General features: G+C 46.5%; 1 protein-coding gene across 3 annotated transcripts in view; it reads left to right on the top strand.

Moving 5' to 3' along the window:
• LOC119173590 (uncharacterized) overlaps positions 1–24,110 on the top strand; it is a 294,126-nt gene that overhangs the window by 208,360 nt on the left and 61,656 nt on the right. For all 3 annotated transcript variants that reach the window (XR_012895547.1, XM_075896331.1, XM_075896332.1), the window contains exons 5-7: positions 1,889–2,123; positions 7,844–8,112; positions 18,835–19,042. Coding sequence is in view for 2 of the 3 variants with exons in the window: in XM_075896331.1 (XP_075752446.1) it covers positions 1,889–2,123; positions 7,844–8,112; positions 18,835–19,042 (712 nt within the window). In the remaining variant the exon portion in view is untranslated. The remainder of the gene's footprint in view (positions 1–1,888; positions 2,124–7,843; positions 8,113–18,834; positions 19,043–24,110) is intronic.

Raw genomic sequence — 24,110 nt, 5'->3', positions numbered from 1 at the left:
TGTCGTCTGCTGGTGTTTTCAAGTTTAAAGGCTAAGAACTTCTGTTACCTGTGCCAAGTTCGATAATTATTTTTTAATTCATCACAGTATTCGGCATTATATGAGCTCTAGTGCTGCAGAAAGCAGATGAAGAAGTGTTGCAGGGCCCCTTTAACATACGTTCAGCCCACTTTAGAATGCGGAAGCACAATTTGGCACCAGTAAAGGTTAATTCAGAGAGTGGGAAGAGTTCAACGTTGAGCAGCATGATTTTTTCTATCTTGATACTCTTGTACAGATTCTAGCTGTCAGTTTCCTGAACTTGCCATCTTTGCTGTATGCAGGTGCATTGCAAGGTTAAAGTATTTACCTAAAAAGAAAAAGGAAATTTACAATAATAGTAATCATTACTTTGCAGCAGTATGTGCAATATTTCTTTTCACTTTAGTTGTATTCAGTTCTTCGCCACAAAGACTGTCAGCAATGCCCAGTGCAAACCACGCTTCATTGGTAAAGGAACTTCTCGATTATTGCAGATTATTCTGTCAAGATGTGAACACCTGAGCTTATTGCAGAGCTTGCACGTCAATCAGCGATAAGGCTGGAATATTCTGTGACACACGTAAAAATGGACACGCTTCACAACTTCTATGTTTATCAATGGCTGATGCTCTGTTTGCCATTGTCAATGCCAGTGTGTATTGTTGTAATCTTATTTTTCATTTAACAGCCACAAGTTTAGGCAAATGAGCAGTTTAGCTCAAAGAAGTCGACTTCTCCCTTTGGCTACGTAACGACCATGTGACAATAGCACAAAAAGCTAAACTATTGCGAAGAGGCAAAGAGGGTACTTTTGAAGTGCGTCAGACCAAAAATTACGCACTTTCTTTTTTTCATTGCAAAACAAAATGAATAGCTGTTAGCAATAAGAGAAAGCACCAATGCAGGTGAATTTAAACATAATTTGGCAGACAATGAGGACAAATGCATGTGTGCATGTTTTCAATTTTCTGGGTCTCTGACATCTCTGTTATGTTTTGTAACACTGCGGGTTGACTTTTAATTTTGCAGTTACGCACTTATGGTGTTGTACATTTCATTGATCTACAGATGAACTATTTTGCTTATGTACGCCTATGTTGTTTTGTTTGTAATGATTACGGATGCAGCCTTTTTTCTTTTCAAGTCTTTTTTTTTTCATGTAATGTATGATTGGCAGAAGTACTGCTTTTCATGCACTTTGTAACTGCCGACAGGCCGATATGTGAGTAAATAAATTTAAAAAAAAGGGAAGGCGCTAGCGTAGAGCCCACTAAAGGAGGCATTGGGAATTCCTAGAGTGGTGGGCGTTTTGAGTTGTGCTAACAGTATCTGGACCACTAAGACATGATTTAATTTCAAATTAAGCATTTTTCGGCACAAAACAAGCACTGTGAGGTTTCTGGAAGGTTATTTCAAAAGTAGACACCAAGTTGAATTTTGCCTTTAGTGTCCCTTTAAGAGTTTGTTGCATTCATGCCGTAATCACTTTTGGGACCATACATTTTGCTTAGGGGATCAGTCCAATAGGAATTTTATACTGTCTACACTCTGCTTATTCTGTTTTTCTGAACTTTTTTGTGCTATTGTACTCGTGAAAAACTGGCCCATTTGTTAGTTCGATTGATAAAAAATGGCCAAGGCATCTCAGTCAAATCTACAACTTTGTAGCAATGCGATAGAAGCAGTTACTTTCTTATGTCTAAACTGGATGTAAGCTCAGTGCCTTGCTGAGGTTTTATGCGAGAAAACTATTTATTGTTTGTATTTAACTGATGGTACTAGTGCCAACTGGTCCTCATAATTTACAGAAAGTAAAAATATCTTGGTCCATTAAGCCATCAGAGTGATTGGTACTCATCTCATACAGACCAAGAGATCCTGCTGCAACTCGAGAAGGAGCGATTGCTGTTCTTCACGCCATCGCGCAATGTGGGTGGCAAGCGTATGGTGTGCTATGAGGACCGCTACATTCTCAAGATGGCTGCACAGACTGGTGGCGTAGTCGTGTCAAACGACAACTATCGGGACCTGGTGGCCGAAAGCCTAGACTTCAAACGTGTTGTTGAAGAGCGCCTGCTTATGTACACATTTGTCAACGACAGGTATGTAAGCATTGGATCTGTCTTTTTCTGCAGAATTCTTTGCAATTACTTGTAGAGGGAAAAAGATATGTGCGTGTATGGTTGTTGTGTATATTTTAGGAATGGAAAGTGAAGCTTAGACTGGTGTTGAGGCTTGGGGCTGAGTTTCGTGGTTGTCGAGACGCCAAAAGACCCAAAAGACACCATAGAATGGGTCATCGTGCAGATAAATATACACTCAAACATCGATATAATGAACTCGAATTTGACGAAATACCAGTTATAACAAAGTAGATGGAAAATAGTCTTGCAATAGATATTGCGTTAGGAATAAACTTTTCAATGTGTGAAGAGGTTTATTAGCCGTTAAAAACAGTGACGAGACAGCGTGAAGAACCGTCCAGCGACCGGCACAGCAACGAACCGAAGCACAAGTTGAGAGAGCCGGGCGTTGGCGATGCTGCTTGCTGCAGGCACATCTTCTTCTTCACAATCGCCCCCGCTGAAAAAGGAGCCATCCTGGCGACCTAAGAAGTTTCAGGGAGAGGCTCATGATACGGTTTTAGGCGGGAAATATGGACGATGTCACGTGCACGCCGGCGCATGTCATCCGATCGGGAAACTGGCTCAATTAGGTAATTCACCGGAGAGGTTTTCTCTAAAACGGTGTAAGGCCCCTCGTACCGGGGGACAAGTTTCGATGAGAGTCCCGGAGTTTGGTATGGGATGGCAAGCCACACGAAAGACCCTGGGGCATAGCTAAGATCCGGAAGAGAGGTGCAACGGTTTTCTTTCTGGCGTTGCTGCTCGTCCAAGGTGAACGCACGGGCAAGCTGGCGGCACTCTTCGGCTTGTCGAGCAGCATCGGAGATAGGTGGACATTCGGAAGCATCAGGATGGCAGGGAAGTAGAGTGTCAATGGTAAGGGAAGGGTCGCGTCCATAAAGAAGAAAGAAAGGTGAAAATCCCGTGGTTCTTTGTATTGCAGTATTATATGCGAATGTGACGTATGGGAGAACACGGTCCCAGTTGCTTTGGTTAGATGCCACGTACATTGAGAGCATATCACCCAGCGTGCGGTTAAACCGTTCCGTTAGCCCATTAGTCTGTGGGTGGTATGCTGTCGTTTTCTGATGAATGACGTGGCATTCTGAAAGCAGAGCTTCGACGACCTTGGAGAGGAAAGTGTGGCCTCTGTCACTAAGGGGCTCTCGAGGTGCGCCATGTCCAAGGATAAAGCGACGTAAAATTAAAGAGGCCACATCCTCAGCGGTAGCGCTCGGTAAAGCGACTGTTTCGGCGTAGCGTGTTAGATGGTCGACCGCCACTATAATCCACCGATAGCCATCTGGTGTCAATGGAAGGGGGCCGTAGAGGTCAACGCCAACGTGATCAAATGGCTTGGCAGGGCACGGAAGTAGCTGAAATTTGCCAGTCGCACGTAGCGGTGTTGATTTGCGTCGCTGGCAGTCAGGACAGCACTGCACAAAGTTGCGTACAAAATTGTACATGCCGCGCCAGTAATAGTGATGGCGAAAGTGTTCATATGTTTTGAACACCCCGGCGTGGCCACATGGTGAATCGTCGTGAAGAGAGGCGCATACTTGTGATCGTAAAGTGTGTAGAATGACCAGTAGCCACCGGCGGCCATCAGGAGCGTAGTTACGTCGATGAAGAAGTTGATCGCGGATGGCAAAATGGAAAGCTTGACGTTGGAGGGATCGAGATACCGGAAGGTTAGACGTACCGAACGCAACGAACCTATTTTTGTGTAAGATGCAAGTTTGTTATAATGAGATTTGAGTGTAGGTGCTTAAAATTTACCTTTTTTATTTTTGTAATAAGCACATTTATGAGCTACATTGGCATGACTGGTCTAAAGGATTGCAGTTTTGAGGCACCCCATGTGGTCACCACATGTCTTGAAATGTATAACTATGAAACAAAAACATTATTCCAGAATCTGTGTGCAGATTTTGCTCGTTTTGAAGGTCGGTATTGAAGTGTCCTGACCCCGAATTCTCTTAAAAAATGAGCCGCACATGAGGTAAGGGAAGGTTTCCTCTTCAGTGGTAGGGTTTGCCGACAATGTGTATCAACTAGCCCCCTTGCCCTCTGACATTCTTTCTTGGCAGAAGTAAATTCTGCAAGTGCGGCCTGCTGCCTGAAATGAGTTCGAGACTCCTGACATAGTGTCATACAGTTAGCAGCACATTAATAATTTGGATTTTGGGGGACAGGAAAAAATGTCTGAATCAAGCAAGGGTCAAATTACCGAAAATATAAAACAACAAAAACAATTCACACATACATGCCTGTTATATAAATGTATGTTCATTTCCTTGAGGCATACATAAATCTTGTGCTTATTTTGCATAAAAGCAGTGTAAATGCCATAATTTTAGTTGTTCTGCGGCTTCATTTAAATTGTGACAAAACCCACTGTACTTTGTCTTACTGAGGTGGAACGTGCTTTGCGCTTCTCTTTTATTATGTACTGCCACCAACAGCATCACAATAGTTATATCGCAGGTCAAATGGCCCACAAGTGATAGTTCATTCATGACAGTGAAGGGAAATAGTTTTGATAATGATGATGACTTCATATGATTTTATGCCAGCATACCGACTGCGGCTGAGAGCGCTTCATCTTTTGCTACTTCTGCCATGTTTTAATTGATGCCACTGCGTGTGCGTTGAATCAAGTTAAAAAGAGGCTGCCTGTGGACAGAACTGATGAAGAAGATGGCTGTGCAGACACAGCCATCTGTTTTAATTATCTGCCAATGCTCTTTTGCATCGAATATTTGCCGTGGTTCATGCTGGGCCGAATGAAGCGGGTTGTAGCCAAATGTGACTGACCTTACGAGTGTTAAGTATCATTAAACAATGTACATACTAACCGGGAGCAGGAAACACGTCCAAATTAACAAGCTTTTACTGTATTGGCAGTCTCTTTTTCTAGTTGAGCGTGGTTTACACCTTCTCTCCTGGTTTTAGAAAAACCCTTTTGCCCATGCCTTTGTGAAGACATGCTTGCCTGAGCCATTGAGACCTGAGAATACTTAAGGACATATTTTCTGAAGGGTTCTGTTTGCACTTATCTTGAAAAGAATCACACATGCTCGGCTGTGCCGAATGGGAGATGGGGACATAGAACAAGTAGGTGTGCCCATTGCACTGGGAATGTGACAGTTGCAGTTACACTACAGTTGAATATCATTAATTGGAACATGTTTAATACGAACTTCCGGTTAATTGAAACTCACGAAGAGCTCCCGTCAAAACTATGTGTATTCCAGTAGGCGAAAACGTCCGGTAATTCGAAAGCACAAGCACTTGCGACGGTTAATTCGAACATACCGCGCTCCGAAAATGCTCTCAGCACTCCGCCCAATCCCACAATGGCACTCAAGACACCTCAACGCTGCACACCATTTCCTTCCTCCATGCTGCGTGAGAAGGAAAGGAAAAGGAAAGAAAAGGCTGCAGTGGAATGTTTGCTCTCTCTCAAATGCTGATCTGCGACGAGCCTGTGTCACTATTCTCTCTTTTCCGTCCCCGCTACGTAAAGACCCTTCTCCTTCCAACGCCACGCGTGAAGAGAGAGAGGAAAAAAAAGAATGCTGTCGCGGGGTTGAATGAATATGTGGTTGAAGGAAAGGAAAAAGGCAACATCTTCAGTAGCCCTTGCCCCTGCGGGAGCATGGCTCTGCTCAATGAGGGGAAGGTGTCTCTCGTGCGCCAGTGTCACGCTTCACTCTTTCCCGTCCCTGCGACGTAACCCTTCCCCTTTCAAGGACAAGCCGGAAGAGAGCAAAAAAAAAAAAAAAGGGGCTGCCGTAGAGTGTTGGTTTTCTTTCAAATGCCAATCTGCTTCTCTTTGCTTGGAGACGCTCCTCCTTTCTTGCATGTGCTGGCCATGCTGCGGCTCCGCTACGCAGTCATTGTTGTCATCGTCGTTTCTGTGCTCCCAACTGGGCTGCAGAAATTAGGTGCCTTCTTCCTTTCCTAACCACTACCATCACCACCGTCTTCAGAGAGTATCGGCCCTGGACATCGCCGCGCGCAACTTCTCTTGCCAGAAGAATGCTGAAGCCGAAGTAAATATGCTTTGCAAGCTGCGTGCGGAATTTATTGACTCGCTGCAAGGCAAACGTGTGCAGACGCGCATCACCGATTACTTCAATTAATGACGGATGTCCTGTGATTTGTGAATAAATGTAAGTCTTCTGAAGCTTCCCCCTCGTGTGTTAGCTCAATGCACATGCGCCACTGCAGGGGAAGCCCTCCGTTTATTAGCTTTCATTAATTCCAACTTCTTTTAATTCGAACAAATTTTCGGTCCCCTTCAAGTTTGAATTATCGAGATTCGACTGTACTAGTATAAACGGGACTGCACGAGTGGCTACAATACACATGTTCTTTCTAACCGAGGCACAATAGCCAAATTGACCCCACTGTTTCTGAACATAGTACCCAGGCCACAGTACTATTTTTGCAAGAGAAGATGAAGCTACTAGAAATTGATAACCCATTCCTGGTGAAGTACAAATCATTTAGGCTTCTAAAAAGGAAGCCAAGGACGATCGAAGGCACAATGCGTGTATGCATCGATACTTCCAAAGCTATGTTTCAGTGGAACTCCTATGCCCCAGTTTACATTCTGATATTGTATGCCTCCCAGAGTTCACGAGAGGATTTGTTGTAGTTTCTAAAAAAAGAAGGGTGTTAGCGAAATGTCCATCAGCCTTTATAAGAGCTAAAGTGGTATTTTTGATGGAACATGTCCTTAGTTTGATAAACGGTGTGGTCTTGAAATGCACCCGGTTGTAACCACTGCAATGAACCAGTTGAGCCTCTTCTGTCTTCTCTCGTAAGTTATGCTCTCATCAAGTCACCCAGATCTTATTAACTGCTTGCATGTTTGCAGCAGCCTTGACTGCCAATGGGAAAAATTTCCTGACCATGTTCCGAAGTGTTGTAAGGCCCTGTTAAGAAAAGTAATTCGACTCATACTGACTTCTTGAATAAATAAACCACTTGAAAGGAAAAAGATACCATTTTTAACGCTTTTTTTTTGTTCGTTCTTGTTCATTATTCGGTCATGCTGTCAGCACACCAACTTGCCCAGTTCAGATGCGGCCACACTTTGTCGCCGGTTTGTCCACAAGAACCAAGGTGCAAGGCCTGCACCACCACTGGTGGCTTCATGGCTGCTAGTTCTTACAGCACATCAATAGTATGTGGTCTGCACTTGACTGTCTCTGTTGCATTCACCACGCTATATTAACAATGGTGTTGCAGGAAACGAGTTGGTCTTGAGTTCTTGTTTGTCAATTTGTTGTTTTTTTTTCTACATCCGTTTGCATTCTACAATTGCTAGTGTACCAGCTGGCCCAAATGCCACCCTTGTGGCATCACTTCTGGCATGTGTAGTATGCAAGAGTGCGGTTGATACACAAGAGCTCTCTGAGGGAGTCACATCTGTGGAGTGCACAATGAGTAGTTTTGTGCACAAAAACTCGAAGTAGCCCTAAGCGTGCCCTAAAGATAGATTTTTTTTATTAAATGTTTCATGCAGAATTTCAATGGTTTTGTTCAGGTAATATAGTGGTTGTAAGTGTGACGGGCATTATTATGCTGATATCACAATATAACTTGTCGTCAACCCACAGCTGCATAATTTCTTCAGAAGAATGGTTGGCTAAGTGAGTTTTCTCTCTGCACCGTGCAAGCAGGTTCATGCCCCCTGACGACCCCCTGGGGCGTCATGGGCCCTCCCTGGATGCCTTCCTGCGCAAGAGTGGCACCCTGGCTTCTGAGGGACCACCAAGCTGTCCGTACGGCAAGAAGTGCACGTACGGCAACAAGTGCAAGTACTACCACCCGGAGCGGGGGAACCTGCCCCAGAAGTCGGTCACCGAGCGGCTGGCAGAGCAGGCCCGCCTGCAGCTGCAGGAAGTCAAGGCTCGTAGTGTCATCAAGAGCCGTGACTCATCCCCCGGTGGTGAGCTGTGATTCCTCTCAACTCGGCTGTTCAAAGTAAGACAAAGCAAGTAGTGGGTGACACCAAGACAATATGCGCCAAGAAGTCCTGGTTCATTTAAAAAAAAAAAAAAAAGTCTCCTTCTCAGACAGCCAAAATACTTGCCTGGAGTCCATCACAGACAACACGTCCAGCAAGCCGTTTCCCAACCCAAAGAGTTTGTGTGTGCATTACGCAGCCGTCATAAGTCTTACTGTGTTCTGCTGTGTTCAACTATCCCACATTTTCCAGGTTTTTTTTTTCCTCTCTCCCTGTCATGCTTCTAGTGGTCCAGGAGTTGTTGGGAATTCAAAGTCGGGCTCACATTTGTTGCTACTATAGCATTGGAAAGAAGTCACCAGTAGGAGAGAGCTGTGCGGTGCCGCTGCCTTTTCCCCACTCTTTTTTGCCTTTCCCGAAGTACAAGTGGTTGTCTAAAACCAAGGTCATCATCACTACGATAGTTATAGCGCGAGAACAAAACGACGACACAAAACGACGAACAAAACGACGACTCTGTGTCGTCGTTTTGTTCTCGCGCTATAACTATCGTAATGCCATACCAACTAGCCCAAGCTGCCACACTTCTAAGTCATCATCACATGTGCAGACGTTTATGGACTGAATGTACTGGATCTTAGAACACCGTGACAGTCGATCCGCTCCGAAATGGGGTTGCAGGTATAATAATAAAGACCTGAGCATGCGTAAATTTTGCAGCATGTCAGCGTCGTGTGTTTTTTTTTTTTTTTCACACGATGCCGCCCTCTTTTGTTATCGAGAGAGAAGGCGTGCAACTACGCATGGCCACGTGCCGTCTCTCTCTGTAAGGAGAGAGCACGACGACGCATAAAAAAAACCACATGCTGCGGCGTGTGCGTGTGGTCAGGCCTTAACTCCTTGCTACCTTTGAGGGCTACCAACTAAAGGGAAAATTTGCGTTTCTATTCCCTTTTCAGTGCTTGTGTTGTGCCCTAGTGTTTGTGTCCATCCTTTCATTCGGTGTGCCGTAATGATCAGCCAACTAGCCCTCGAGTAAACTTCTGTACAAGTATGACGATTTTATGTTTAGTTCCTTTTCTATGCATTTTTTGTGTGGTGCCTTTTAGAATTAACTATAATAACTATGTCTTATGCAAAAATGATCTTAAAGATTGTTTTTATTAAGAAACTGAAGAGGTTTACAGCTACACTGGCCTCCTTGTGCCTGATGCTGGAACCATCAAAACTGGCAGAGACCACTCATTGTGCTCACAAACAGACAAAAAAAACTGAAGCATGAACGAACTCAGTAGGACAGCGCACGAAACATGGCGAAGGACAAAGGCATTTGTGTGGAGAGCGAATACTACTTTTGAAAAGACACATGCACGGCATTAATTGAGATGCTCATGCTCTCTGTGTGATATGCTTCTGTGTGACAGTTCCTGCTGCATGTGACAAGTTCCTGGAGCCCCCCTTGGCTAGGCAATGCTAAACCAGAGTTTCCAGCTGCTGTTGAGCCATTCCAACACGTTTATTTGTAGTGGTCTGAACCCTTTACCCACTGTTTGTCCAATGTGGTCTAAAGCTAAGGAAATCAAGCAGGTTACTTGCTCACTTCGAGATGTCACCTTGTCATGATTGCAGCCATGTTGCATTGTTGGGAGGCACCTGATTGATACATTTCATGAGAACATTTCTTAATTGTTTTAAATGGTTGCTTAATGGAAGGTGAAATATTACCCTAAATATTTTGTAGTGACAACACAAAATATTTGCAACTATCAACGAAAGCACATGGTATTTGCTTTTTAAAATTGTCGGCAGCATGGTTAGTATCCACTCTGTTCAGTGCATATTTGCCAGTGTATCGATAATGTTGCATGTTGACATCTGTAACATGTTTGATTTCAGCGCTCTATCATATGAACTCATGGACAAACACACTGGTATATAGTCAACGGGGCAAACCAGGGGTGATACAGCTTTTTGATCCATTTTCGTTTTCTAGTGCCAAGGCTCCAAAAGCATAAAAATCACGAAAATTGCGCCCAACTGCTTCAAAACAACCTCGAAAGCTGGAATATTGATCCCAACCTCATCATCAGTGGGAAAAAAAAGGCCGAGTTGACTAATAAGATGCGCCCAATCAGGTTTTTTTTTTTTACTTTGCACTTTTATGGTGACAAAGTCTCTCATGACGCCTCCATAATCTCCTCTAAGCTGTTGTGAATATATGTGACCCCACAAAAATGTGCTGCCGTGCATCGAGCGTGCTGCTTTTACTAGCTAGGCTCTGTGTTCTGCTGCCACTGCCGCCTTGCGAAAACCATAATCGAGTGGCAAGCATAGTGACGTTGACTCTCAGGTTCTTTGTTGTGCGTAGCGCTTTCCTCCGGTTGCTGCACTTTTCATGTCGACCCTGCTGTGTGCAACCACATACGCGTGCGCGTTTGCCGTGAGCGAGGAACTGTAAACCTGGGTCATTTCCCTGCATGTGACGCGTCTCCTAGATGCTCTGGCGCGCTCACGTGGATTCTCAAAAAGGGCTCCATGAGCGACAGAATGCATGCAGCCCATTCCCAGTTTACGCCCATTAGCTTCTAACTTATTCATTCAAGGGAAATGTCACTGCATTTTGCATTCAAAAAAGCCATTGCACGCAAAATCCGCGCATGGGTGTCTGGAGATAGAGAGAAACACTTGGTTATTTGCGAAGGCATGGTGGCAGAATGTGTGTTGAAACCATTTTAAACAACATGAATGGACACCTCGGCGCTTTTTTCGCGACTCATGACGCGTCAACGATCACGTGGCACAGTTTTCATGAATGATGAATTGCCACGGCTCAGTTTTGTAATCTGAACTCAGAATGTGCACTTTGAAGGGCCCCTGAACTCCCTCCGATATTTTCCTAAACACTTCAAGTAAACAAGCGATTGTGTGCAGAATGCCGTCGCGATCAACGATGCCACACGCCGCAGCGCTACAGGTAGCGGGTGCGCCACAATTTCGAAAAACAATAGCTTCTGCTTTCCGGTCCCTGCCACTCCCGCCACTGACATGTGTAACATCACCAGTGAACCTCGATGGCGTCACCACTTTCGATGCTTGGGATTGGCCGAACGACATCCGACGACTTTCGGTCACTCTGCAAACAGCTGTTCGCGTGCACCTTGCTATTCTTGGCCGTGTTGCCACTTGCGAATCACCATCTTCAGCCCGCAACGCAACCGTGAAGTCGCTAGCATAGGGGCACGGGCCCGCACGACAGCAACTGTGGTTAGTCAACTAGTGTACCCAAATGACACACACAACACAGTTGACGGCGAGCTGGGGCGTCAAAGTGGTGGATCGCGGCAACTGGAAGTAGACGCTGTCTCGAACAGCGCGCCAGCCGTGACGAATGCCACGCGAGATGAGGAGGGGCACTCAGCTGACTCAGCGAGGAGGGGCCAAGCGGTTTTAGAAGAGGGTAGTGTAAGAAAGAGGGGAAGAAGCCACGTTTCGATCATCTAATGCGTGTAACTCCGCTATTACGACACCGTTTCGAATAATTATCACGGCTACATGTTCGTTGTGGCTTGCACGGGTCATGTGCGTCGAAAGAACGTTTATTGAACGATAGCGCTCTCATATATACATTCTATGCCGAGGGGCGTTGCCCCCAATCTGGCGCACGTGTGCATGACTGTCACATCTCCCTTCTTAAACAAACAAAAAGACTAAAGTTCCGGCATGGGGTATCTTTGCGGTGGCCGGCGATTGCGTTCGCTTCTGCGTAGTTGTGGCTCGGCGGGGCCCACGTCAGCTTGATGTTCTTGTGTGGGGGGCACCAGTGGAGTGGGGGCCAGACGGAGATGTTCTCTGGTGCGCTGCAACTGGAGTCCATCTTCGGTCTCAACAATGTAGGCTCTCGGACTGTTGGCAGGCTTGATAACCGTAGCAGGGGACCAGGTCTTTGATGGTACGTTGTACACTGTGACGCGGGAGCCCTCAGGAAGTCCTGGTAGCGGCCTTGTACCCCTGTTGTAGTAGGAACGTTGTCTACTTCTGATGACGTGGAGCCGCCGTTGAACCTCCTCTGGCGGTATGGTCTGCGGTCGCAGGTGGGTTTCCGTGACTGGCAGCAGCGTCCTCGCATTTCGGCCCATGAGTCTCTGCATTGGAGATTTCAAATAGGAATCGCGAGGAGTGTTTCTCCATTCAAGCAATGCAGCACAAAAATCCACTGTGCCGTACCGATACCTCTTCAGCAATTTTTTGGCTTCTTGCACCGCACGTTCAGCCATTCCGTTTGATCGAGGGTGATAGGGGCTGGAGCGAACATGGTGCAAGCTAATCTTACCGACAAATTCACGAAAGTCCTGGCTGCTGAATGGCGGTCCATTGTCCGTGCATAGGCGCTGCGGGAAGCCATGAGTGGCGAATATGTCTGCGAAGGCAGCAATCACCTTGTCGGCTGTCGTCTTCACGGGCCTGATTTCGAAAAAGAAAGAATAAAAGTCAACAACCACCAAGTACTCGGTAGCATTGTGATAGCATATGTCGGCTCCCACAACTTCCCAGGGTAGGCTAGGAATTTCATGGTTCATCAATGGCAAGCGCAGATTTCGTGGCTTGTGCTTTTGGCAGGTCTCACAGCGTCGAGCAACTTCCTCTAGATCGCTGTTTATAGAAGGCCAAAAAAGTACAGCTCGAGCACGTGCTTTCATTTTTTCTGCTCCCCCATGCGCTGCATGAAGGCAGGCAAGAACTTCGCTGCGCATCTTGGCCGGAATGATGAGGCGGTTGCTCCTGAATACTAGGCCATCTTGCGTATGCAGCTCGTCGCGGAAGCTCCAGTAGCATCGTAGCTCGCTGCTGACGTCAGCTTTGCTCTCCGGCCACTGACTGCTTGCGTACTGTCGAAGTTTCACCATCACAGGGTCCTGGTCGGTCTCTTGTAGAACTTGGCTCAGCCGTCTGTCTGAAACCTGCAGGCAAGCAATGGTGTTCAACTGATAATTCAGGCACTGTTCTTTCAATATTGCTTGGCTCGGGGACCGTGATAAAGCGTCAGCAACAAACAGCTGTTTTCCAGGTGTGTATTTGACGACTATCGGGTACCTCTGCAAGCTGAGGCGCATGCGCTGAAGCCTTAGAGGACATTGGCATAACGGCTTCTTAAATATAATTTCTAGTGGCTTGTGATCGGATTCTACCACAACTTCAGGCTGCCCGAAAAGATAGTCGCGGAATCTTTCACAGCCGTGGACAATTGCCAGCATCTCCTTTTCGATCTGGGCATACCTTTGCTGTGTTTCTGTCAAGGAACGCGACGAATACGCTAGTGGATGCCCGTCCTGTATGATCACTGCGCCAACTCCGTTCTGACTGGCATCTACCGACAGCCTGATTGGTTTCCCCTTCTCGTAGTAGCTTAGTACAGGGGCTGTCGCAAGCGCTTCCTTCAGAGCCTTGAAGCTTGCATCTTGGCGGTCCTCCCAAAGCCACGCGACATTCTTCTTTAGTAATTCTCGAAGTGGTGCTGTTAGGTCCGACATATTCGGAATAAAGCGAGAGACAAAATTTACCATGCCCAGGAACGTCTGCAGCTCTTTCTGGTTGCTTGGCGTCTGGACTTGCAAGATGTCTTCTAGCCGCTGTGGATCCAGGCTCAGGCCGTCGCGCGTCAAAATGTGTCCCAAGTACCGGACGGACTCCTGTAAAAAACGGCATTTCTTTCTGTTCAATTTCAGTTTGTACTCTCGGCAACGTCGTAGGACGTGTTCAAGGTTTGCATCATGCTGCTCTCTTGTTCGGCCCCACACTAGAATGTCGTCCATGACAACTGCTACGCCTTCGAGGCCTTCTAGCACGCGGTGCATGGCCCGCTGAAATATTTCCGGCGCCGACGAGATTCCAAAGGGCATGCGCAAAAATCTATAACGGCCGTATGGAGTGCACATAGTGCAAATCTTAGAGCTTTCTTTATCCAGCTTGATTTGCCAGAAACCGGAGGCTGCGTCCAAAGTTGTAAAGTACTGGGCCCCACTTATCGAAGGTGCTATGTCTTCCAATGTTGGCATTGGATAGTGCTCGCGAAGCAGAGCTTTGTTTAGGTCGGAAGGATCAAGACAAATGCGTACCTTCTCTCCTTTTGTAACAACGACCATGTTGCTGGCCCACTCTGTCGGCTCGGTCACTTTCACGATGACTCCAGCAGTCTCCATGCGGTCGAGCTCAGCTTTCACCTTGCTTTGCAATGCTATTGGAATCCGCCGTGCTGGTTTCACTACTCCCTGGGACCCGGGCTTGAGCTTTAGATGGTAGACAATACCCTCCAGTTGACCCAGACCTTCAAACACGTCTTCGTAAGGCTTGGCAGTGCCGTAAAGCTCTAGTTGGTCGACAGAGCAGACACGTTGGAGCAAGCCAAGCCCTTCGGCAACTGTACCGCTCAAGGTCACGGCGATTTCGTCATCCACGACGAAAAACTCTGTCAGAATCTTGCTTTCTCTCGTTGCCACTTCAAGACGAACTTGTTTCGTCGCTTTTTTCTGGAAGCCAAAAAATGTGTTTAAAACAACGTTGCAATCAAGTGGCTGCTTGTTTGTTATTTTCTGCAGCTGGCTGCGTGCTATAACCGAGCATGTTGCGCCTGTGTCTAACTTGCAAAAAATAGGCTTTCCTTCTATCTCAACGGTAGCCGTCCAGCGGTCGTCTTTCCCACGGGCATGCGATAGCGTTTCTAACCAGAAATCGCCTTCTTCTGCATCGACAGATGCTACTGCGTGCTCTTTCGAATGAAATCTTTTTTGCATCTTCTTGCAGGCTATCGCAAAGTGATTTCTGCCACCGCATTTCCTGCACGTGCGTCCCTTTGCTGGGCACACACGGTCGGTCTGATGAACCTTTGCGCACTTTGTACAACGCTGACCTTTCGCTTCAGATAGCGCGTTCATCTCGGCTGCGTAATCGCTTTTCGGGCGCGCCTGTATCTCTTCACACTGTTCTTTGCCATGTTCACGAGAGCGACACATTTCTACGGTCTTCGTGAAAGAAGCATTTTCGGAGATTAGCTTTTCTTGCAGCTTTTTATCTCTAATTCCGAGAATAATACGGCTTCTCAGCATACGCTCTTCAAGCTGCCCAAACTCGCAGCTTTTTGCTAGCACTCTGAGGTCTGTCAGCCAGTCATTGAAACTTTCACCGTCCTTTTGGTCGCACTTTCCAAAGCGGAACTCATGGTAGGCTAAGTTTAGAGCTGGTTTGTAAAATGCCTCAAACTTCATTTTCAGTACTTCTACGTCCGACTTCTCTTCGTCAGTTGCAAAATCAAGAGTGCTGTACGTCTTGCGTGCGTCCTCTCCGATAATCATAAGAAAGGTGGCTGCCTGTACCTCTTTCGGTTGCTGGTTCAGGTATGTTGCCGTTGCGAAGAGCTCGAACTCTTGCCGCCATGTCTTCCAGCTTCGCCATACGTCTCCTGTGGTGTCCAGGGCTTTCGGCGGTGGCAATAGCGTGGTGACTGGTCCGCTGGCCTGCTGGCGCTGTTCCCCGTTCTGCATGCTTGTAGCTGGTTGGGACCTCCGAGCCGCCCCTGTTGGCTTGCTACGCGTCCGCTGTTCGTTCGCCGGCTGCGTGTATCGGCTGCGGTCCGACCACTTCTGACACCATGTGGCTTGCACGGGTCATGTGCGTCGAAAGAACGTTTATTGAACGATAGCGCTCTCATATATACATTCTATGCCGAGGGGCGTTGCCCCCAATCTGGCGCACGTGTGCATGACTGTCACACACAACACAGTTGACGGCGAGCTGGGGCGTCAAAGTGGTGGATCGCGGCAACTGGAAGTAGACGCTGTCTCGAACAGCGCGCCAGCCGTGACGAATGCCACGCGAGATGAGGAGGGGCACTCAGCTGACTCAGCGAGGAGGGGCCAAGCGGTTTTAGAAGAGGGTAGTGTAAGAAAGAGGGGAAGAAGCCACGTTTCGATCATCTAATGCGTGTAACTCCGCTATTACGACACCGTTTCGAATAATTATCACGGCTACATGTTCGTTGTAAACTCGAGCACAGCTTTCTCACCTCAACTAAATTTTGACTGCTGGGTGCTTTAGGGGCCCTTTAAGAGGCGTCACTGCATGCATGCCAGCTCTGGGCTATGCTTTTAGGCTTAGCTCGATTGGTGTTTCGGTCAGCGGCAGTGTGACTTCATTTTCTGTTTTTTCTTCTTATGCAATAAAAACAGTCTCTGTACATTTGGCGGTTTGTTTATGCGGACACGAATTTCTTATCTATGCTGCGCGAGCGCTTTACGCGAGTTGCAGGGTAGCAATCGCAAGTCGATGTATTATCGGGACTTCTACAATGATGATGATGATGACCTACGACAAAAAAAAAAAAAAAAAAAGAACTGGTCAATGTGTGCCAAATCAATAACGCGTAGATGCTCGCATGGAGAGGCGTTATCAGTTACGAGATAGTCCGTGTGGCGAGGTTTCTTGTTTCCCGCGCTGCAATCTTGAAGGTGGTGTCGCCTAAGGTGGCTGTGAATGGTGGTGCAGCGCAATTTTGTTGTCCGTTAAAAGCTGTTGTGATGCTATCATGTTATGTTATGTTAACCACTGTTATGTAACTAAGATTCTTGTGCAATCACAGCTTTTTAATTTCTTTTTGAGTGTGATGCGTTCTTCTTTTCAAATGTTTCCGGGGAACCTAGTTTTCAACAAAACCTTCTTTTATTAAATATTATTTTACATGTTTGTTACGAGGGCCAGATAGGTCATGTGGTATGTAAAAAGGTAGTGCAGTTCATGCCCGGCGATTATCTGGTTAAAAACTTCCTTCAACATCTGTTTCAGTGTCATGTGTATTATAAACCAATTAAGATATACACTGATGCTCCCAGGTTTGATGAAAGTTTGTATTTTCAAGCTCCCAGGATGACACATTAAATGCCGCTAACTGCTCCCAAGCAAGATTCTTCTGCTCTAAAATTGAAATATTGCTGTTCTGAAAACTGCTCCGAATTTAGCCTCAGCTGTCTCACCCCTGGCAAACACTAAATAACAATGTGCAGAAAAAAAGTGTCAGCCCAACAAATGCAGCAAGCAACTGGAAAATCCAACATTTAAACCTGTGAAAAAAAAAAAAGCCAAAGCAATCGATTATTAGGCTTGTGTGAATATTTGAACAAATACACAGTATTCAAATTCAATTCAAATTGAATTTAAATTATTTAAAGTTTTTGATTATTCAAAACAAACAAATAAATGTGTATCGACCCCCTAAGCAACACTTTGTAAAGATGGTTTCATTGTAGTGAAGCGGTGCTAAGCCGTGAGAGCATCTATTAATTTGTATGTTAGCACGTCAAAGCAGTTTCACTGCAGTGAAGTAGTGACAAGCTGTGAATACATGCACCCAAGAAAAATGCGCATTGCCGCAAAGTCCCACTTCAATTGTAAATGATGATGATTAGTTTTTATGTTTAAACCTTGTTATACCGACCTCACGATCACTTGCATTTACCGAGAGTCAAATCCTGCTACTATTTTTCACTTTATTTGATGCAAAAAAAATAGCATTTGCACAGGCCATGTTTAAGTTTTGTTTAAGTTTAGTTAGGTCATGACAAATATGTCTATTTTTTGATAATATTTAACATATACAAATTCGTTCCTCACACAAGCCTACTAATTAGAACTGGAAATGGCAACTGTGCAATAAACTCTAATAGTGGTTACTTGACGATTACTTGAGAAGTGCTGCAGGGTCGTTTTAAAACTATTTAACAAAGCATCACAAGTTATAAAAGCAGCTCAGTTCTAGCACTTTTTCTTGATGTGGGGTCGCCCACTTGGTTGCCAAAATATTAATTATGCACTAACACAGCTCTTGAATATGGCCTACATCTTTGTTGAAATTCTTACACGAACCTGTAAAACAAACATTACTGATGAATTCCTTTTTTGAGTTCTGTTGCCATCGGTTATATTATTACTGCCTGACCTTAGGCGGCCTCTGTCCTCTAATGTACTAGAGAGCTGGGCCAGTTGCTAACTCATGCAAGTTAACTTATTTTAGAAAAAACTTTATATACCATATTCACTCGCATAATTTGTGCACTTTTTTTTCACATTTCGGAGCTCTGAAAAGTGGGTGCACAAACTACACTATCGCATCTGAAATAGTCCAAATGCACGCAGTATATACATTTAAAAAAGGATAATAGATTGGAGCGCTAACAAAGTGTACCATCAGTGGCAAAAGATTATGGTATCGGAAATGTGTTGTGGAGCGACGAAAAACTGCATTGCTCCGTCACCCACGGTGATGCAGGGGGTGTTGATACTGTTGGCTGTGGCCTCAGCAATTTGTAACTGCATGTTTTGACAGTGCGCTGCTGCGAAATCTAATCACAGAGGTCGTGGCTGATAACACCAAGGTTCCTTACCATAGGGGACATGGAAATGCAATTTTAGTCCGCTGCACCATGCTCTACAGATGCTGAAAACTTTCGCCGCTGTCAACGCTCTCCCAAAGTGCATCGTCCTTGGCTCCATCAAGTGTGTTTGAGCCCCATTTTCGCAGAGCGTACAAGACTGGTGACCTTGATTCGGAACTTTATAGCATCGCTTACTGGCGCTGCAACACTTGACAATTCTCCGTTAATAAGGGGCTATAATAATGGCCTCACGGCCCCCTCCAAAATGCTGCTCGACTGATCGCAGGTGAGCTGCTCAAGACAAAAAGCTTGCCGCCTGGAGCGAGTGAAGCGATGCTGCCTAAGAAGAAAATGCCCCTCTCGAGGACCAAGTCGTCGGTACCATCCCTGTTGGGTGCTGACCTGTTGGAGGCTGACGGTGGAGGCCACTTGTCTGTGGCGAAGCGACTCTCCGATCCAGATTCGGGACTCGGAGCATTCTCACTGCCCAAAGGGTGAGCGACTACAACAAGAGTCACTTGTTGGCCGCTGTTGAGTTTTAGACCAGATTTCCAAACAGCACATTATAGGAGGCAGCCAAAACAAGATTTTAGGCATCCTTCATAATGAATATAGGCACACTTAAACATTCTCATAAATGCATTTAACATGGGTGGGACAGGCTAGATGGGTTTGAGAGCAGTCCTAGGAGCAGGCTTGACGCAGCCAGAAAGGCCGTTTCAAGCAAGCAGTCAGGGAAAACGTTCAAAGCAAATGTAGCAGAGCACTTGTTAAGCAAAGGTCAGCATTGTTCAAACACTAAGCCAATTTTGCTAGCAATTATTGTGATAGCAATCACATGAACACTTTCGGAGGGTTTTTGCCATCACCATTACGTCCTATATCAAGTTAAATTTGATAACCTACCTCCGCACATTGTTTGTTCTACCCCTGGTAAAAGCACGTTGGCAGGGGTGACAAATGTGGCTGAAGCAGAAATCAATTGAGCCGGCCCATCTCCATTGCTTGGAGGAAGAATGCAACAATATCACCCTGCTCGGGGGGCTTGCCATCGAAGCTGAGAGGCAGCACCCCGCGCATTTTGAACATACTTTATGAAAAGAAGAGAGAGCGAGAAGGCAGGTTGCTTGATCAGCCACTGAAGGCTTGTTCACATCGATGGAGTAGAAAATCAAGCTTTTTGGGGCGCTGAGTGCGTACACCTCTTCAGACCGTATGCCTCCTCTGTCTGGCTGCCAGGCAGAGAAGGTGGCCATTTTGGGCACGTATCGCTATCACGTGACAATGCTTCTCCCAAAGGCACACCTAGACATCCCCTGCATGGCATTGTGATTGGCTGCGACAAAGCGGCGAGCTTTGACAGGCGCGAGAAAATTGGTCCGAGAGTGATCAGACAGACTTGCCGCCTGCTCTAGTTTCCTGGAGATAAAGTTTTCCCCGCTACCGCTTTGACACTTTGGCCGCCTCGCCTACAGTGTGAACGAGCCTTGACAGCTTCCCTTCTAAGGTAGAGCTGTGCGCTGCCGCCACCCATTCTTGCTCATGTTGTTCGCACTGCCGCCGAAGTCCTGAGAAAGACTGTGGCACGGTGCTGGGCAATAATTTCCGAACGCCGCTGCTGGTTTTAAACGGGGAAAGCGCATCCCTTCATCTTCTTCTCCGGAGCTTTAAAATTATTCAGAGTGGCATTTTCGGTGTCTTGAATACTCTATTGTGCCCATGCTTACATGCCTTGTCTATGTAAGGCCCTAAAACAGCTTCTGATGATACACAATTGAGTACATCATTCTCTCTTGGCGTTTTTCTTTCATTTTTGCGCTCTTCATGAAACCAGAACAGTGATTCTCGTGACATCAGGGCACATACTCTCGAATGGTTCATATATGAGAAATGGAAGTTGTGAATTGTCTGCAACACTGCTTTGCCATTCATTCTCCTCTCGCTCCTCCTCATCTTGTATGATTATTGCACGCAATGGATTTGTGGTTTCGCTGCATTTTGTGAGTTCCCATTTGCCCAAGTGTAAATAACAAGAGTGTAGCCGACAAGCTCGAAATCCTGATAAGCCCAATGCTTAGCGGGCAGATTGCACACGTGCTTTATGAAAACAGAAGTGTCGAAGAGATATAGCCTGTAAGAATTGTAGTGAAGGGGCTGTAGTGCAGTGTAGTGGAGAATGCAACCAAAAGAAGAGGTGCTGGATTATTTCATTCTCCCAACGGACAAATTCTTAACATTGAAGATGACGCAATTCTCCAGAAAAAATGCTAGCCCAGCGGTTTTTGAAATTTCTGGGTTAGCAAGAAATATATGGAGTCTCCATATAGGCTTTCATCATTGTCATCATGTTCTTTATAATTTCCAAATTGATTATCATTGTATGTTGCTCCTGCGAGTAAGACTTCGTGAGGGCTAATGAGGAACACTTCTGAAGCATAGATGAAACAAGCTGCCCATCTACATCGCACGGAAAGTCCTGGCGATAGCATCACTCCGCGTGGGGTGCCTGCCATTTATTGTTCCTCAACTGGGAACGAAGCCCTGTTCATCTTTTGCTGGACGCAGGAGTGTAAAGAGACATTGAGGCTGCATGGGTCGATCCGCAACTGTGAACATTGAATATAAGGGCATGGTCACAAGCACTGGCATGCGTTCTATTTCAGCAGCCGTCAAGAAACAGCTCGTGTACCCTGCTACGTGCTTTGATATCACTGCACGAACAGTGCTGTTTTCGGGAATGGCCGTATTCTCATGCACCAGTGTTTTGCAGTTTCGCAAGATTGGATGAAAAATAGATAGCTGTAGTTTTAGTTCGCTATGGGGCTACATGCTCCTATCTCACAGTGTGTGAAGTCATCCAAGGGTTTTCTGACCATAAAGCTGTTGAAGTCAGTCGCCTAGAACTTGGTGTATTTTCTGTAAAGACCCGAATTCAAATCCCTTGAACTTTTTAAATGTTAATCACACTTTGGAATTGGACACTTCAACCTAATCTTTTGAGAAATTTCAATGTTGTAGCGAATTTTGCAGTGTATATGCATTGCTTCTTACATTTTTGTGACATTGTGCATGAATGCTTATCAATGTATGTGCCCTCAAAAAATGTATTAATTGGTGCATTGGAGAAATATTTAAGCTCACTCATCGCATAAAACGCTTACATAATGTCATGCTCGTTCGTGTTCGTTAGGCCTTACTCCCCGAATCACTCGCCACTCACGTCCAACCACAACACCGTCCGCGCACACACTGCCCGCACACAGGCCGGATGTCCATTGTTGCCACCACGCCCAGGGGGTGCCACATACCCCCATCACTACCAATGGATGTCCTCACAGCCCGTCCCCCCCCTTGAAGCGTGAAGCTCCCCGCTGACCATGGAGGATGGTATTTGACGAGCTGGTCGGCATGGGCCTCGCCACAAGCTCTCCCAGTCTGTGGGTGGACGAGCTTGAAAGTGTTTGCACCAATACGTCTGCAGATGCGGAATGGACCATTTCGCCTTGGTGCCAGCTACGATGAGATGCCTCTTGCAGCGTCACTGACTATGTGGGTTTCTCGCAGGACCAGGTCGCCTTCCTCCAATGTCGTGGCTCGGCGTCGCTGGTCGTAGTGCTGCTTCTGGGCACGCCAAGCATGTTGCTGATGCTGCCGTGCAGCATTCATGACCTCTGCCAAATGGGACTGAAGTTCTGCTGAGAATGCGTGAGAAGATGATACCGCAGGCTCAGCGTCTTGCTTGTTTTCGGTGGGTTGCCACAGTGTTCGGAGTTCACGGCCATAGCAGAGGAGGGCTGGGGTGTATCCAGTAGCAGCACTTACAGCGGTTCGCATTGCAAAAGCAACCTCGGGAATGTGTTGGTCCCAGTTTTTGTGCTCATTTCAGTATGCACGACTGCACTGCTTCACGGTGCCATTGTGCCGCTCGACCATCTGTCCGGCTGGCCTGTAACGCACCGTGTGGCGCTCCGAGATGCTCCATCGCCTAAGCAGGTTCTTCCATAATTTACTAACAAAGGGCTTCCCATTATCGCTAGAAATAGCAGTAGGTACCCCGTGTCTGCAGATGAACTCTTCCACACGGCTGGCTATCTACTGTGTTGTTGCTGCATGAAGAGGGAAGAGCTCAATGAATTTGGTAAATTTGTCAACTATGACCAGCAAGTGCTTGTGCCCCCGACGGCTGGTAGGTAACGGCCCCATTAAGTCGATACTAAGTTCTTCCATTGGTGCTGCAGGCCATTGGCTTGCCATAAATCCTTGGGGTTTGCAACGCTGTGCTTTCGTCCTTTGACAGACTGAGCAACTGCGGACATACTTCGATGTGTCATTGCTTATGCCCAACCACACAAACTTGTCTCTGATGCACCGCAGTGTCTTGTAGAATCCTGCATGGGCACTTGTCGGGTGGTCATGGGCCATCTGCAGGACCAAGGGGCGAAGGTGAGTAGGCAACCAGGCTACTGTACGGTCGCCGCGACATTGCACCAAAAGTCCTGATGGCTCTAGATGAGGCGTGGATGCCAGGTCCTCCAGACGACGGGTTTCAGCAGTGCCTTTGTGCAGGCCTCTTCCTGGATAGTTCTCGTTATGTCACGCAAAAGAGCATCGCGTTGTTGTTCCTGTGCTAGTTTTTTCGCACAATTTATAACACTAAGGTCCTCAATGGTGGCTGGCCGGCAGGTTTCAAATGTGACAGAGCCTTCGTCAGCGTCCAAGTTAATTGGCAAAAGTCTCTCAGGCAGGCTTTCATCTGCTGTCTTGGAGTTTGGCTGAACAGGTGCCCGGCTTAGGGCATCAGCAGGAATGTTGGCCTTACCACGACGGTGCTTAATGTTGCACTGAAACCCTTGAAGGCGTAGCACCCAGTGCCGCCTACGAGGAGATGCCTGCTCAGTGGTGAACATCCAAGCCAATGATGCATGATCACAGTGCACTTCGAATTCTGTGAATTCCAATTAAGATCGGAATTTCTCTACAGCCCATACGACGGCCAAACACTCCCACTCCTGGACTGTGTAATTATGCTCTGCATTCGACAAGCCTCTGCTGATGAATGAAATTGGCTTCAAAATGTTATCCCCACGTTGCAGCAGCACTGCGGCGATACCAACACCACTGGCATCTGTTTCAACTACAAATGGTGCATTGAGGTCTGGCAAGCTCAGAACTGCATCTGTTGCCAGCCTTGCTCGGAGAGTCGCAAATGACTGTTCTTCAATGCTTGTCCACTGCCATTTCTGTTGCGTCTTGAGCAAGTTGGTGAAGGGCTTAGCAGTGAGGGAAAATTGTGGAATAAAGTTCTTGTAATATCCAGCTAAGCCCAGAAATGCCTGCAGTTGCTTCATGTTGGATGGCCGTGGGTACTCTGCCACTGCACGCACCTTCTCTGGGTCTGGTCGGCACTCTCCTGGAGATACAACGTGACCAAGGAAGGTGTGGGATTGAGTGCATTGTTGTACTTTGGTTGGATTAATTGTAAGCCCTGCATTCTTGATGCATTCGAGGACTTCACAAACGTGTACCAGGTGTTGTTCTATTGTATGAGAGTACACCAAAACA

The sequence above is a fragment of the Rhipicephalus microplus genome, chromosome 5 (genome assembly GCF_043290135.1).
Source record: "Rhipicephalus microplus isolate Deutch F79 chromosome 5, USDA_Rmic, whole genome shotgun sequence".
Lineage (NCBI taxonomy): Eukaryota > Metazoa > Arthropoda > Arachnida > Ixodida > Ixodidae > Rhipicephalus > Rhipicephalus microplus.
Note: the sequence above shows the minus strand (reverse complement) of the source record. Positions and strands in the feature narration are given on the sequence as shown.